The 15,455-nt window shown below is 47.7% G+C and overlaps 1 protein-coding gene across 1 annotated transcript in view; it reads right to left on the minus strand.

Annotated features, from left to right (window-relative positions):
• LOC137355989 (neurexin-2-like) overlaps nucleotides 1-15,455 on the minus strand; it is a 1,490,911-nt gene that overhangs the window by 860,119 nt on the left and 615,337 nt on the right. The window contains exons 8-9 of the mRNA XM_068021690.1: nucleotides 4,364-4,745; nucleotides 1,998-2,188 (exon numbers count right to left, since the gene is read on the minus strand). Coding sequence (XP_067877791.1) covers nucleotides 1,998-2,188; nucleotides 4,364-4,745 — 573 coding nt within the window. The remainder of the gene's footprint in view (nucleotides 1-1,997; nucleotides 2,189-4,363; nucleotides 4,746-15,455) is intronic.

Here is a 15,455-nt window from a genome sequence, read left to right on the forward strand (position 1 = left end):
TTCACCCTTCAATACCTCATCGAGGCAAGCGCCGCGTGCCCCCCCCCACCCCCCCCGTAGTCGAATAGCCTGGCAGGAGGCGCACTGCAGCCCGGGCTGAATCCTGTTCGCACTCATTCAGAGCAGGGTTCACTGAATAGGAGCAGGAAGAGGCCATTCAGCCCCTTCCAGCCCATTCCGCCCCTCCAGTTAGATCATGGCTGACCTGTGTCTTAACTCCGGGAGTGTTCCGCAACCCCAACCTTCCAGAATAGTCCATCAATTACAGATTCAAAATGTTCAAATTGGAGCCCAAACCCTGGTCACCCCAAGCCAAGGTCATCCTGACCGGACACGCCCAGGACTGAACTCAAGAATACATCAAATTTACATGACAGAACCAGTCCACTCAAGCTTCCTCAAATTCTTTATCACCTCACTCTATCACAGTCACCCTCTATTCCTTTCTCCCTCGTGTGTTTATCCAGCATACCCCTTAAATGCATCGATACTATTCACCTCGACCACTCCCTGTGGTAGCGAGTTCCACATTCTCCTCACTCTCTGGGGAAAGGAGTTTCTCCGGAATTCCCGGTTAGATTTATTAGTGACTGTCTGATACTGATGGCCCCGAGTTATGTTCTTCCTGACAAGTGGAAACATTCTCTCTGCATCCGCCCTATCAGACTCTTTCATTGTTTTAAAGACCTCTTCTAGATCACCCCTCTTTATCCCTTTGCAAGAGAAAAGCAACCCAACATGTTCACCCTCTCCTGATAAGGATAACCCCTTTACATCCAGTATCATCACTGAAAATTATTTCTTTTAACCTCCTCCATTGCCTCTATATCCTTTTGGATGTCAAGAGATAGGGTGATCGAGCAGGAAACCGGCGTTGATAGAAGACCAGCCATGATCTAGTTGAATGGAGCAGCAGGCTCGAGGGGCCGAATGGCCTACTCCTGCTCCTATTACCTCTGTTCCTAAATAAGGCGACCAGAAGAGTACGCAGATGTGGACTGAGCACGGCTCGATACAAGTTTAGCATAACTTTATTTTGACTTTCAATCCTATCCCTCTTGAAATGAACCCGAGTGAACTTTGCCATTGTTCTGGACTTGCAATAGAGGATCTTTAGCAACATTGAATGTTTACGGCACAGAAAGAGGCCACTTGGCCCATTGTTTCTGTGCCAGCCAAAGAAAATGATCCACCTATTCTAATCCCACCTTCCAGCATTTGCTCTGTAACCCTGCAGATTACGGCACTTGAGGTGCAGATCCAGACTCCTTTTGAATGAGTCGAGGGTTTCTGCCTCAACTACCCTTTCAGGCAGTGAGTTCCAGACCATCACCACCCTCTGGGTGAAAAAGTTTTTCCTCATCTCCCCCCTAATCTTTCCACCAATCACTTTAAATCTCTGCCCCCTCGTCACTGACCTCTCTGCTATGGTGAATAGACCCTTCACATCCACTCTATCCAGGCCCCTCACAATGTTGTACATTTCAATGAGATCTCCCCTCAGCCTTCTCTGTTCCAAGGAGAACAACCCCAGCCTATCCAATCTTTCCTCATAGCTGCATTTTTCCAGCCCCGGCAACATCCTCGTAAATCTCCTCTGTACCCTCTCCAGTGCAATTACATCCTTTCTGTAATGAGGTGACCAGAACTGCACACCGTACTCAAGTTGTGGCCTAACCAATGAGTTATACAGTTCCAGCATAACCTCCCTGCTCTTATATTCTATACCTCGACTAATAAAGGAAAGGATTCCATATGCCTTCTTAACCACCTTATCGACCTGTCCTGCTACCTTCAGGGATCAGTGGACGTTCACTCCAATGTCTCCCACTTCCTCTACACTTCTCAGTATTTTCCCATTAATCGTGTATTCCTTTGCCTTGTTTGACCTCCCCCAATGCATCACCTCACATCTTTCTGAACTCAGCCACTGACCAGATGAATTGGTCTCGGCATTGCGATACTGTAACAATAGCTCATTTACAAAGCAGGCTTACCTTTCAGGTCAAGATTCCTGGCACCATTTGAATGTTGCGTAACTGTCCGGGAGTCAATCTTGAGGGTGTGGATGTTGTTTGGATCTCGAGAGACCATCACATTGTGCCACTGGTTATCATTGATGGGCTTGTCCGAGTTCCCCTTCATCAGGGAGGGTCCATTCCCCAGGTCGAACACATAATGCAGGTACCTGTTCAAAGGAAAAAGTATTAGGTTTCAGAATCACAGAATAATACAGTGCAGAATAGGCCCTTCGGCCCGTCGAGTCCGCACCGATGCATTAAAACACCTGACCTGTCTGCCTAATCCCATTTGCCAGCACTTGGCCCATAGCCTTGAATGTAGGGTCGCATGGAAGTTCCCATCCCTATCCACTCCTTTCTGGTCTCAAAGCAACAACGACCTGCATTTGTATGGCGCCTTTAATGGAGCAAAAACACCCCGAGGCGCCTCACAAGGAGCACAGTCGAGCAACAACTTGACGCCACCCCTGTCCATTTTAATGATCTGTGTGCCAGGACCCTCGAAGTCTCTATGGATCTTCACCGCATCGGCATTTAGAAAGACCCCGTTCTGTCCTTTTTAGATCCAAAGTGGGTGACCTCACATTGAAATCCATTTGCCACAGTTTGTGCCCATTCACTTAATCTCCTTTGTAAGCTCCAAACATCTCAATAACACTCACCAAACACCTACTGGGAGGCTTAAGCAGGGAGCTTTTGAGCTGATGTGGAAAATCGTGTCGTATTTCTTTAATTACTTCTGCGAACCACAATCGTAGGCTGGATCCCACAGCACAGTCAGAAGGAAGATGCCTGAAACCTGACATGGAGCAGATGCAAATCCTTCTGATTCACAGTTACAACCTTGGACCTCCCCAGTCGCCTGGTGAGATTCTGAATTCTTAACATATAACAGTGCAAGCCCTCTCCGAAACCCTTTCCCCCCCCCCCCCCCCGTTTCCTCCTGCTTTTAATCCGGTGTCCAAACCTAGGTGAACTGGCAGCCCTCCAGTACCAGGCCCAAGTGGCAACCTTTCTTCAATAACGTTCATGGTCTGCTACTCTGCCAACCACAACTGGCAGGGACAGGGGCACGGGCACACTCAAACTCAAGGGGCATGACTAACCTTCTGCGTCCCCTGACCCAGGATTCCTCAAGTCAAACTGAGAGGCGGCTTGCCCCTTCGGTTGAATCTGCTAACCGACCGCAAAGATAGGGATACGAAGAGGCCATTCAGCCCCTCCATTCTATCAGATGTGCATCTTAACTCCATCTCCCTGCCTCGGTTCTGTAACCCTTAATCCCATCGCCCAGCAAAAATCTATCAATCTCAGATTTGACATTTTCAACTGACCCACCGGGCCTCGACAGCTTTTTTGGCGGGGAGAGGGTTCCAGATTCCCCCAGCCACCCCCCCACCACCCACCTTTGTGTGAAGAAGCGCTTCCTGACATCACCCCGTGAACGGCCCTGGCTCTCAGCATCTACCCTGTCAAACCTTCTAAGAATTTTATATATTTCAATGAGATCACCTCTCATTCTGCTAAACTGCAAAGAGTATAGGCCCATTTTACTCCATCTCCCCTCATAGGGCAGCCCCCTAAACTTTGGTTGCACTCCCTCTGAGGCAATTAGACCCTTCCTTCGGTAAGTTTGCCCTTTATGTTATGAGGGGCAAGTGTTTATACAGGGTTATACAGGGCATTGGTGAGACCACATTTGGAGTACTGTGTACAGTATTGGTGAGACCACATCTGGAGTACTGGTCTCCTTATTTAAGGAAGGATGTAAATGCATTGGAAGCAGTTCAGAGAAGGTTTACTCGACTAATACCTGGAATGGGCGGGTTGTCATATGAGGAAAGGTTGGACAGACTAGGCTTGTATCCACTGGAATTTAGAAGAGTAAGAGGCGACTTGATTGAAACATATAAGATCCTGAGGTGTCTTGACAGGGTGGATGTGGAAAGGATGTTTCCCCTTGTGGGAGAATCTAGAACTAGGGGTCACTGTTTAAAAATAAGGGGTCACTGTTTAAGACAGAGATGAGGAGAAATGTTTTCTCTCAGAGGGTGGTGAGTCTTTGGAATTCTCTTCCTCAAAAGGCGGTGGAAGCAGAGTCTTTGAATATTTATAAGTCAGAGGTAGATAGATTATTGATAAGCAAGGGGGTGAAAGGTTATCGGGGGTAGGCAGGAATGTGGAGTTGAGGTTACAATGAGATCGGCCATGATCTTATTGAATGGCGGGGCAGGCTCGAGGGGCCGAGTGGCCTCCTCCTGCCTCTAATTCGTATGTTCGTTTACACAACCTCTTGGTTCAGGGGTCATTTTTGCGCCAGCAAACCCAAGAATTGGACCCACCCTTTGACGAGCTCCACCACAATGAAATCATTGCCATCTCCGCTGTTGTAAAGGATCAGCCCGTCTATTGCGGTGGTCTTAAACTGAAAGAAGAGGTGCATGGAGGTGTAGGCCTGGAGAGTGGCCAGCGCCAGGTAGCTGGACTTGGTTTTGAACGTCACCGGATCGGCGATGATGTCCCTCATGCCGAAAAAGGCATTGAGCTCGCAGTAGCTGATGTCGCCGTTCTTGCAGAGGTCAATGTAGCCCATCCCATTGAAGCTGAGGCTCTGCAGATGGCCGATGAAGTTCGAGGGGACCATGGCGATGAAGCGTTTCTCTGTCATGATGCCTGTTTCGATGTTGTGGAACTCCAGTCTGGTGTGGTCACCGGCCATTTGCCCTGGAGATGACAAAAAAAAAGCACCATTTAGCCGCGGCACTGGGAGTACAGGCTTGCCGGCCTCGTTATTTGGCTGGGTGTCAAATTTCTGTCAGGTTTATGCTTCTACTTTGGACAAGTACAACAAATGGGGAGATAGTAGTGTAGTGGTAATGTCAGTGGGCTAGTGTTCTGAGAACCTGGGTTCGAATCCCACCATCCGATTTAGTTAACAAATCGAGAATTAAAAAGCTTGTCTAATGATGGCAATAAAACCATTATCAACTGTTGCTTTAAAAAAAAAACACATCCGGGTCACTAATGTCCTTCAGGGAAGGAAATCTGCCATCCTTACCTGGTCTGGCCTACATGTCACTCCAGATCCACAACAATGTGTTGGATTCTGAACTGCCCTAGCAAGCCAACCAGCTCAAGGGCAATTAGGGATGGGCAACAAATGTTGGCCTTAACATTGATACGCACATGCCATGAATGAATTTAAAAAAAAATGCTGATGCACAAGCCTAATATTGTATATCTTTCACGTATTTGGGACAGACTGTAATCCACTTTGAATTAGCAGATGTATTTCACATTTGTAACAACAAGTCTAGAAAATAAGATTGTCCAAAATGTAAAAGTGTCCACAAACAAAAGATTTGAGATGCGATTCATCAACCCTCCTTCATAGAGGTTATAGCAGGTAGCTCAGGTTTTCCCAGTCCCGGCACAGGAGGAGACCATTCAGCCCACTGAGTTTGTGCTGGCTCTTTTGAAGAGCAATCCCAGTTAGTCCCCCTCCCCTGCTCCTCCCCCACACTTACTTTTCTCCTTGAGGTACGGCATGGACTTTAATGGGCCGAATGGAGTCCTTCTGTGCCATTAATGAATCTACGACTCTTAAGTATTTATCCAATTCCCTTTTGAAGGCTCCTATTGAATCTGTCTCCACCTATCAGGCAGTGTGTTCCAAATCCGAACCACTCATTGCGTAAGAAAGAGCTTCCCCTCATATTGCCTCTGCCTCTTTTGCCTTCAATCTGTTGTGCTAGAACCATAGCCATTGATCCATTGCATAGCTTGAGGGGCATCACTCCTCAAGAATGGGGCATACCAAGGAGGCAGGCCTCCATAAACTACCGCAACTGGCACAGGGATCGAACCCCCACTGTTAGCGGCCGTCTTGCATCGCACGCTAACCAAACTGAGCTAACTGACCCCCACCAACCAAAGGGATTATTAGGCAGGTTAAGTGAGTGAGCAAAATTTGGCAGATGGAGTAGGGGAAAATGTGAGGTTACCCACTTTGGCAGGGAGAATAGAAAAGCAGAATATTATTTAAATGGAGAGAGAATGCAGAATGCTGCAGTACAGAGGGATCTGGGTGTCCTTGTACATGAATCACAAAAAAGTTAGCATGCAGGTACAGCAAGTAATTAGGAAGGCAAATGGAATATTGGCATTTTTTACGAGGAGGATGGAGTATAAAAGTAGGGAAATTTTACTACAACTGTACAGGATGTTGGTGAGACCACACCTGGAGTACTATGTACAGTTTTGGTCTCCTGACTTAAGGAGGGATATACTTGCATTGGAAGCAGTTCAGAGAAGGTTCACTAGGCCGATTCCTGGGATGAAGGGGTTGTCTTATGAGGACAGGTTGAGCAGGTTGGGTCTACACTCATTGGAGTTTAGAAGAATGAGAGGTGATCTTATTGAAACATGTAAGATTCTGATTGGTTTTGACAGGGTAGATGCTGAGAGGGTGTTTCCCCTCGTGGGGGAATTGAGAACTAGGGGGTACAGTTTCAGAATGAGGGGGTCTCCCATTCAAGACGGAGATGAGGAGGAATTTCTTCTCTCAGAGGGTTGTTAATCTTTGGAATTCTCTTCCCCAGAGAGCAGTGGAGGCTGGGTCATTGAATATATTCAAGGCTGAGTTAGACAGATTTTTGATCTACAAGGGAGTCCAGGGTTATGGGGGGCAGACAGGAAAGTGGAGTTAAGGCCACAATCAGATCCGCCATGATCGTATAGAATGGTGCAGCAGGCTCGAAGGGCCGAATGGCCGACTCCTGCTGCTATTTCTTATCTCTAGCACTGGACATCCTTAATATCCATGGTCAAATGTTCACTCTAAGCCTGCTGGCTACCTCCTGTATGGTAAGATATTTGACACAGATCAAGAAAGCAAGCACTTTCTTTTTCATTCAGTTATGGGATGTGGGCGTCATTGGCAAGGCCCCAGCATTTATTGCCCATCCCTAATTGCCCCTTGAGAAGGTGGTGGTGAGCTGTCTTCTTGAACCGCTGCAGTCCGTGTGGGGTAGGTACACCCACAGTGCTGTTCGGAAGGGAATTCCAGGAGTTTGACCCAGCGACAGTGAAGGAACGGCCGATATAGTTCCAAGTCAGGATGGTGTGTGACTTGGAGGGGAACTTGCAGGTGGTGGTGTTCCCATGCATTTGTTACCCTTGTCCTTCTAGTTGGTAGAGTCCGCAGGTATGGAAGGTGCTGGCGATGGAGCCTTGGTGCGTTGCTGCAGTGCATCTTGTAGATGGTACACACTGCTGCCACTGTATGTAGGTGATGGAGGGAGTGAATGTTTGTAGATGGGGTTCCAATCAAGCAGGCGGCTTTGTCCTGGATGGTGTCGAGCTTCTTGAGTGTTGTTGGAGCTGCACCCATCCAGGCAAGTGGAGAGTATTCCATCACACTCCTGACTTGTGCCTTGGAGATGGTGGACAGACTTTGGGGAGTCAGGAGGTGAGTTACTCGCCACAGGATTCCTCGCCTCTGACCTGCTCTTGTAGCCACAGTATTTACATGGCTACTCCAGTTCAGTTTCTGGTCAATGGTAACCCCCAGGATGTTGATAGTGGGGGATTCAGCGATGGTAATGCCATTGAATGTCAAGGGGAGATGGTTAGATTCTCTCTTGTTGGAGATGGTCATTGCCTGGCACTTGTGTGGCGCGAATGTTACTTGCCACTTATCAGCCCAAGCCTGGATATTGTCCAGGTCTTGTTGCATTCCTACACGGACTGCTTCAGTATCTGAGGAGTTGTGGATGGACGTGTGGCCTTTGTTGAACAAAAGTGGGGGTTTCTCCTGATGTACCAGCCAACATTCCTCCGTCAGCTCGTGGAGGCCTTGCAATCCCAAAATCAGTTGCCTGTTGGTCGTGAAATGACTTGAGACATCTTAAGGACGTAAGACCATAAGTCTTTCTGACGTTTCATTGCTCCATCTCAATTGCAAAAATACTCACACAGAGCAAATGCGCTCGAGCAGGAGTTGAGGAATGCCGCACTGCTCCTGTGTCAACTCCGTGTGTGTCTCACCTCAGAGTCGGCACGTCAGAGACCTGAGCACAACACATCTAACCTCGCACTCCCAGTGCAGCGCTGAGGGAGTGCGGCACTGTCGGAGGTGCCGATGCTCGGACGAGATGGCAAACCGGGGGCCCCGTCTGCCCCCAGCTCTCACTGCCACTGTGGCAAGCCACAGCGAGAGAGCTTGCCCTGGGGCCAGTATTTTCGAGAGCTTGGAATTCTCTACCCCGGAGGGCTGTGGTGCTCAGCCGTTGAGTATAGCCGAGACTGAGACTGATAGATCTTCGGATACTAAGGGTTTCCCACCCTCCACACCGTAAGATGCCTGCACTGCCTTTTCAGGATGCTCATCCCACTTAACTAAAACTCTTTACATGGAGAATTATGACGCTCTCCCCAATTGGCGCGTCATTCCGTTCTGGAAGCACGTTCCACATTTACATGCCCTACGCGACAACGGTGAATGCACTTCGAAAGTTCTGCATTGGTCGCCCTGCGCTTTGGGGCAACCTGGGGTCACAAAAGGCGCTACAAAAATGCAGGTTTTTCCTTCTACCTCCATTAGGTTCTGTCTCGAGCTCCCTGCCAAGTGTACTCCACTCGGCGCTGAGGTTTCTGCAATTTTCAATCTGGAGTGAAATTCTACAAGTGCTTCGGAGCAATGTAATGGCTGAAGGGAACAGTGGTGCAGTGGGAATGTTACTGGACTAGTAATCCAGGGGCCCAGACTATTGTTCCGGGGGACATGGGTTCAAATCTCATCATGACAGCTGGTAGAATTTAAATTCAATTAGTTCGATAAATCTGTTGTTAAAAGAGCTCGTGTTATAAGGTGACCATGAAACTTCCAGATTGCTGTAAAAACCCAACTGCTCCACTAATGCCCCTTAGGGAAGGAAATCCGCCGTCCTTACCCGGTCTGGCCTACACATGACTCCAGACCCACGGCGATGTCGTTCACTCGCAACTGCCCTCTGAAATGGGCCGGCAACTCACGCAGTTGTAGCTAACTGCTCAGAGAAAGATCGCAAAGGAATAAAACTGGACTGCCGAAACGGCACACACGGTGGGTGTACCTACCCCACACGGACTGCGGCGGTTCAAGAAGGCGGCTCACCACCACCTTCTCAAGGGGCAATTAGGGATGGGCGATAAATGCTGGGCCTTGCCGGCAGCACGCGTAACGCCTGAAAGAATTGTTTAGAGAAAAAAAATGATTCCAAATCTCACACAGCGAATCTTTGAATAGATGGGGCAACAGAGCCCTCTCCTGACCAAGAATTAGTACAACAATAAGTCTCAAGGAAAATGCAGGATGGCCAACATCATTTCATTTGGTCTCGTCCAGAACACCGTTCCTGCATTACAGATGTTTTGTAACTGGGTCCAGTGTTCTGGCCTTGACCGTGCTTCCAGACTGCAAGGTTAATTTGTCAGCGACTGGCACGCCTGCCTCCATATCAGAAGGTCATGGGTTTGATGAATTGAGCACAAAATCCAGGCCGACACTCCCATTGCTGCCCGAGGTGCCGTCTTTCAGACGCGACGTTGAACCGAGGCCCCGTCTGCCCTCTCCAGCGGGCGTCAAAGATCCCACGGCCGGTATTCAAGTTACCTCCCCTACTGGCCTGGGCCAATCTTTATCCATCAATCCACTGGTTGTGCGGTCGTTAACATGTGGGATCCTGCTGTGCGCAAATTGGCTGCCCTGTTTCCTACAACAGTGACGACGCGTCAAAAAGTGTTTCACTGGCTGTAAAACGCTTTGGGTCGGCCTGAGGTGGTGAAAGGCACTATAGAAATGCACGTCTTTCTTTAATATAAGGGGTGTGAGTTAATGTTACCCTGTAGGCCTCTGGCTTGGCTCAGGATGAGAATAGAATCACCTGTTGAGATGAGGTTTAGAACGGACATAAATGTCTCTCGTCACAGGAATCTCAACAGGAGTTCCCATGAGAATAAGGTTCCTAAATCTTTTGTTAACCAATTAACTGAAGGCGTCACGAATAGAAGTTTCCTTTAAATTTTTGTTCGTTGTTTTAGCACAAGTTAAGTTCCGGTTCCGAGTGGAACCAAGTGTTAATGAATCAGTCCCGTCCCATTGGTCAAGGAAGGCCTCAATGTGGACGCCACGCGCTCCCTCGCCAGGGACACCCGGGCGCGGACGTAACCGTGCAAGAGAGGCGAGCATTCGGGCCCCAAGGGCCCGTTCGTTTGCCTGTTGAGGGCCACCTTTGGAGCGGTCCTACGAGGTGGGCCTCCGATCTGCCCGCTCCCCTCCTCATTGGGTGGTCTAAGATCAGGAGTGTGGGACGGAAGTGCAGCCAGAATATGAATATGTCAAATCACGAGAGAGAGAGAGAGAGGTTGCAAACTCTCACACTCAGCACAGGTGTAAAACACGGACTCCTCCAGCCTGCAGAAATCACCGGTCCTCCTGCTGGTAATGGACTCGAAATTTATTGCATGGCATAGCTCTTTGTAACACCCTCCACGTCAAATCCCCAAAGCATTCCTTCACACCCGCATCCAAAGATGTATTCTTAGTGAACTTCAACCCATTGCTGTTTGTGGAAGAGAGTTCCAAACTTCTACCACCCTTTGTGTGTGGAAGTGTTTCCGAATTTCACTCTCGAAAGGTCTGGTTCTAATTTTTAGACTCTGTCCCCTAATCCTAGACTCCCCAACCAGTGGAAATAGGGTAGATAGAAACTATCAGTTCCCTTTAACATCTTGAAAACTTGGATCAAATCACCCCTTAACCTTCTAAATGTCAGGGAATACAAGCCTAGTTTGTGTAATCTCTCCTCGTAATTTAACCCTTGGAGTCCAGGTATCATTCTGGTAAATCTACACTGCACTCCCTCCAAGGCCAGTATATCCTTGCTAAGGTGTGGTGCCCAGAACTGCTCCCAGTAACTCCAGGTGTGGTCTGTCGAGAAAATGCTAGAATCTATTGTAAAGGATGTGATAGATGGACACTTGGATAATAATGATCTGATTGGGCATAGTCAACATGGATTTATGAATGGGAAATCATGTTTGACGAACCTGTTGGAGTTTTTTGAGGATGTTACTAACAGAGTTGATAAAGGGGAGTCGGTGGACGTGGTATACTTGGATTTTCAGAAGGCTTTTGATGAAGTCCCCAACAGGAGGTTGGTTAGTAAAATTAAAGCACATTGGATAGGAGGTAATATACTGGCATGGATTAACGATTGGTTAACAGGCAGAAAAAAGAGAGAAGGAATAAACGGGTCATTCTTGCATTGACAGGCTGTGACTAGTGGGATACTGGAGGGATCAGTGCTTGGGCCTCAACTGTTCACAATATAGATCAATGATTTGGATGTGGGGACCAAATGTAGTATTTCCAAGTTCGTGGATGACACAAAACTTGGTGGGAATGTGTGTTGTGAGGAAGATGCAAAGCGGCCTCAAGGGGATTTGGACAGACTTAGTGAGTGGGCAAGAACGTGGCAGATGGAATATAAAGTCGAAAAATGTGAGGTTATCCATTTTGGTAGGAGGAACAGATCTGCAGAGTATTTCTTAAATAGTAAGAGATTAGAAAGTGTAGATGTACAAAGGGGCCTGGGTGTCCTTGTTAATAAGTCCCTGAAAGCTAACATGCAGCTGCAGCAAGCAATTAGGAAGGCTAAACGGATCTGAGTACAGGAGTAGTGAAGTCTTGCTTTAACTGTGCTTTAACCTGGAGTACTGTCTGCAGTTTTGGTCCCCTTACCCTCGGAAGGATATTATTGCCATAGAGGGAGTGCAACGAAGGTTCACCAGACTTGTTCCTGGGATGGTGGGACTGTCCTATGAAGAGAGATTGGGGAAACTGGGCCTGTATTCTCTAAAGTTGGGGAGTCTCGAACCAGGGGACACAATTTCAAAATTAAGGGGGAAGCCTTAGGACCGTGATGAGGAGAAATTTCTTTACTCAGAGGGTTGTGAATCTTTGGAATTCTCTACCCCAGAGGGCTGTGGAAGCTCAGTCATGGAGTACGTTTAAAATAGAGATTGACAGATTTCTAAATACAAATGACAAAGGGATATGAGGATAGTGTGGGAAAAAGACATTGAAGTGGATGATCAGCCATGATCGTTTTGAATGGTGGGGCAGGCTCGATGGGCTGAATGGCCTACTCCTGCTTTTATATTGCTAAACAGGGTTTTGTTATAGCTGAAACATGACATCTACCCCTTGTATTCTAAATATTACAAATTATTGTAAATTCTGGCATGGGGACAGGTAGACTTCAATATCCAACGATCAAAGTTCTTTCCTTATCTTAGAGACTGTATTCCTGTCTAATAAGATTACAGATGGGAGGAGATGCCAGTGTTTCAATGCCTGTAATTGTTAATTTTGCATCGTTACTTTCATAGACACAATTCTCTGGGTGGGAAATATCTTGCTCCTGCTCCTTTTGGCTCGTGGATCTTACACTTTGAAGACTAAAAGCTAGTGGACGAGTACAACAAATAATTTCAAAGACCAATGGAATGGTGGCCTTTATCTCGAGAGGGCTGGAATATAAAGGGGTGGAAGTGATGTTCCGGTTTATATAAAGCTCTGGTCAGACCCCATCCGGAGTAACTGTGCTCAGTTCTAGGCCCCGAACCTCAGCGAGGATAGATTAGCCTTGGAGGAGGCGCAGTGCGATATCGGGGCTGAAAGGGTTAAATTATGAGGACAGGTTGTACAGACTGGTCTTGTAGTCCCTCGAGTGTAGAAGATTAAGGGGGTGATTCTAATCGAGGGGTTTAAGATGATTAAAGGATTCGATAGGGTCGATAGAGAGAAACTATTTCCTCTGGTTGTGGGTGGGGGGAGTCCAGAACAAGGGGGCAGAACCTTAAACGTAGAGCCAGGGCCGTTCAGGGGTGATGTCACACAAAGGGGAGTGGAAATCTGGAACTCTCTCCCCCAGAAAAGCTGTCGAGACTGGGGAAGGGGGTGTCAATTGGAAATTTCAAAGCTGAGGAGGATAGATTTTTGTTGGGTAAGGGGATTAAGGTGTTACAGAACCAAGGCGGCTAGTTGGAGTTAAGGTACAGATCAGCCGTGATCTAATTGAATGGGAGAAGAGGTTCAAGGGGCTGAATGGCCTCCTCCCATTCCTCTGTTGCTAAGACAATAATGTAAAATGAACAGATCATGAAGAGAAGTGTTGGCAACATTGAATTTGGGGTGTATGTTAATCAAGACTATGATACAAGCCCAAGTTTCCTCCTTCCACTCCCACCTGCCTTTCTTCTCTGATATCCGCCATACAATCAATGCGAGCCACAGAGTCATAGACCAATGGAGTGACCACTTCAATATGTTCAAATCAAAAGAGCTATCTAGCAATAAATGTGGGAAAATATATTGCCAAGGGCACCAAAGGTAGGATTGGCGGAGCCTAAATCAAGACACGCATTGTTACGGTGCGAGGCTTCGATCAATCATTTGGTCATTCCCCATCTGGGGAATTTTCAAATTCTCATCCTCATAGGAAGACAGGAACAGAATGAGGCCATTCAGCCCTTCCAGCCTGTCCCGCCATTCAATGAGATCATGGCTGACCTGTGACCTAACTCCATATATCCGCCTTTGCCCCAAATCCCTTAATACCTTTGGTTAACAACAATCTACCAATCTCAGATTTAACATTAACAATTGATCCAGCATCGATTGCCGTTTGTGGAAGAGAGTTCCAAACTTCTACCACCCTTTGTGTGTGGAAGTGTTTCCTTATTTCACTCCTGAAAGGACTGGCTCTCATTTTTAGACTCTGCCCCCCTAGTCCTGGACTCCCCCAACCAGCTGAAATTGTTTCTCTCTATTTGCCTTCACAGCTCCCCTTAACATCTCGAAATCTTCGATCAAAACACCTTACTCTCTCTGTCGCTCAGCCAGTTTCCTAACCAGGTCTACAATTTGCCTTCAATTCCATGAGCTCCAACTTGAGAAAACAGTCTCTTATGAGGAACTTTATCAATTGCCTTCTGGAAGTCCATATAAATAACATCCACAGACATTCCCCTGTTCATTACTTCAGTCACCTCTTCAAAAAATACAGGTTGGTCAGGCATGACCTTCCCTTTATAAATCTATGCTGGCTCTCTCTGATCCGCTGAGAATTTTCAAGACGTTTAGTTACCCTACCCTTGATTATAGACTCCTGCAACTTCCCGACAACACGTAGTAGGCTAACTGGTCTTTAAGTCCCTGGTTTCCTTCTCTCACCTTTCTTAAATAGAGAGTGATGTGCAATTTTCCAATCTGAAAGGAACAGTCCCAGAATCACGAGATTTACTTTCTATAAACCCTTGATGAAAATTGCCTGGTCCTGGGGATTTGTTGCTGTTTAGTGCCATTAATGGGCCATGACAATCGGACACAGGGTGCCCCCCCCCCCACTTCCCCCTAAATGACCACCCTCGCCTCGCCGGGGCCTGACTGATTACCCCCGGCGAGACAACCCAAACTTACCTGGACTCCTGGCTCCATGTCCCCGGCTGGGCTGCAGTCCCAGCTGTGGCCACCGCTCCTGGTGGCGCTGCTGGGACTAAGAGCTGCCGGCCCACTGATTGGCCGGAAGCTCAATGGGACGGGACTTCCTCTCTCAAGCGGGTGGAAGTCCCGCCTCAAAACAATTAAATCCTGGAGACCCGTAAAATGCGGGACGGATCCCCAGGCGAGGCAGAAACGGGTTCGCCGCTGACTTTTACATCGGTGGCCAGCTCCCGTCTGACCGATGTAAAATCCTGACCAACCCCTTTTTCCGAATGCAATTGTAAAAATCTTTGTGTTGGTTTCGATATTCCTTGCACATGTTTTTCATACTCCCTTTTTTGTAGCTTTTGCTTTAGTCATCCATGGCTGTATTTTTGTTTTGGCAAGTAGAGCTTTTGCCCTTTTGGGGTATAAACTGGTTCGTTGTTCTCTATCTCACCTGGGCACCCCTTACCCTGCACACTCTCGGTCACACCAAACCCAATCTGAACCAGCACCTCTCGACAAGGTCTGATCGAATTCTGGAGCAAAATGTCTGGAAACTGCTCCCTTTTTTATTGGAGCATCTCTGACTCATGCTGCAGCTCAAAGATTTGAGACGGAGATACCTCCTGCAGTGTTCGTGCTGTCCACCAACTCCTACACAAGTGCCAGACGATGACTATCTCAAACAAGAGAGAATCTAACCATCTCCCCTTGATGTTCAACGGCATTACCGTTGCTGAATCCTCCCACTATCAACATCCTGGGGGTTACCGTTGACCAGAAACTGAACTGGACCAGCCACATAAATGCTGTGGCTACAAGAGCAGGTCAGAGGCTGGGAATTCTGTGGTGAGTAACCCACCTCCTGTCTCCCCAAAGCCTGTCCACCATCTACAAGG

The sequence above is a fragment of the Heterodontus francisci genome, chromosome 44, assembly GCF_036365525.1.
Source record: "Heterodontus francisci isolate sHetFra1 chromosome 44, sHetFra1.hap1, whole genome shotgun sequence".
NCBI classification, from domain to species: domain Eukaryota; kingdom Metazoa; phylum Chordata; class Chondrichthyes; order Heterodontiformes; family Heterodontidae; genus Heterodontus; species Heterodontus francisci.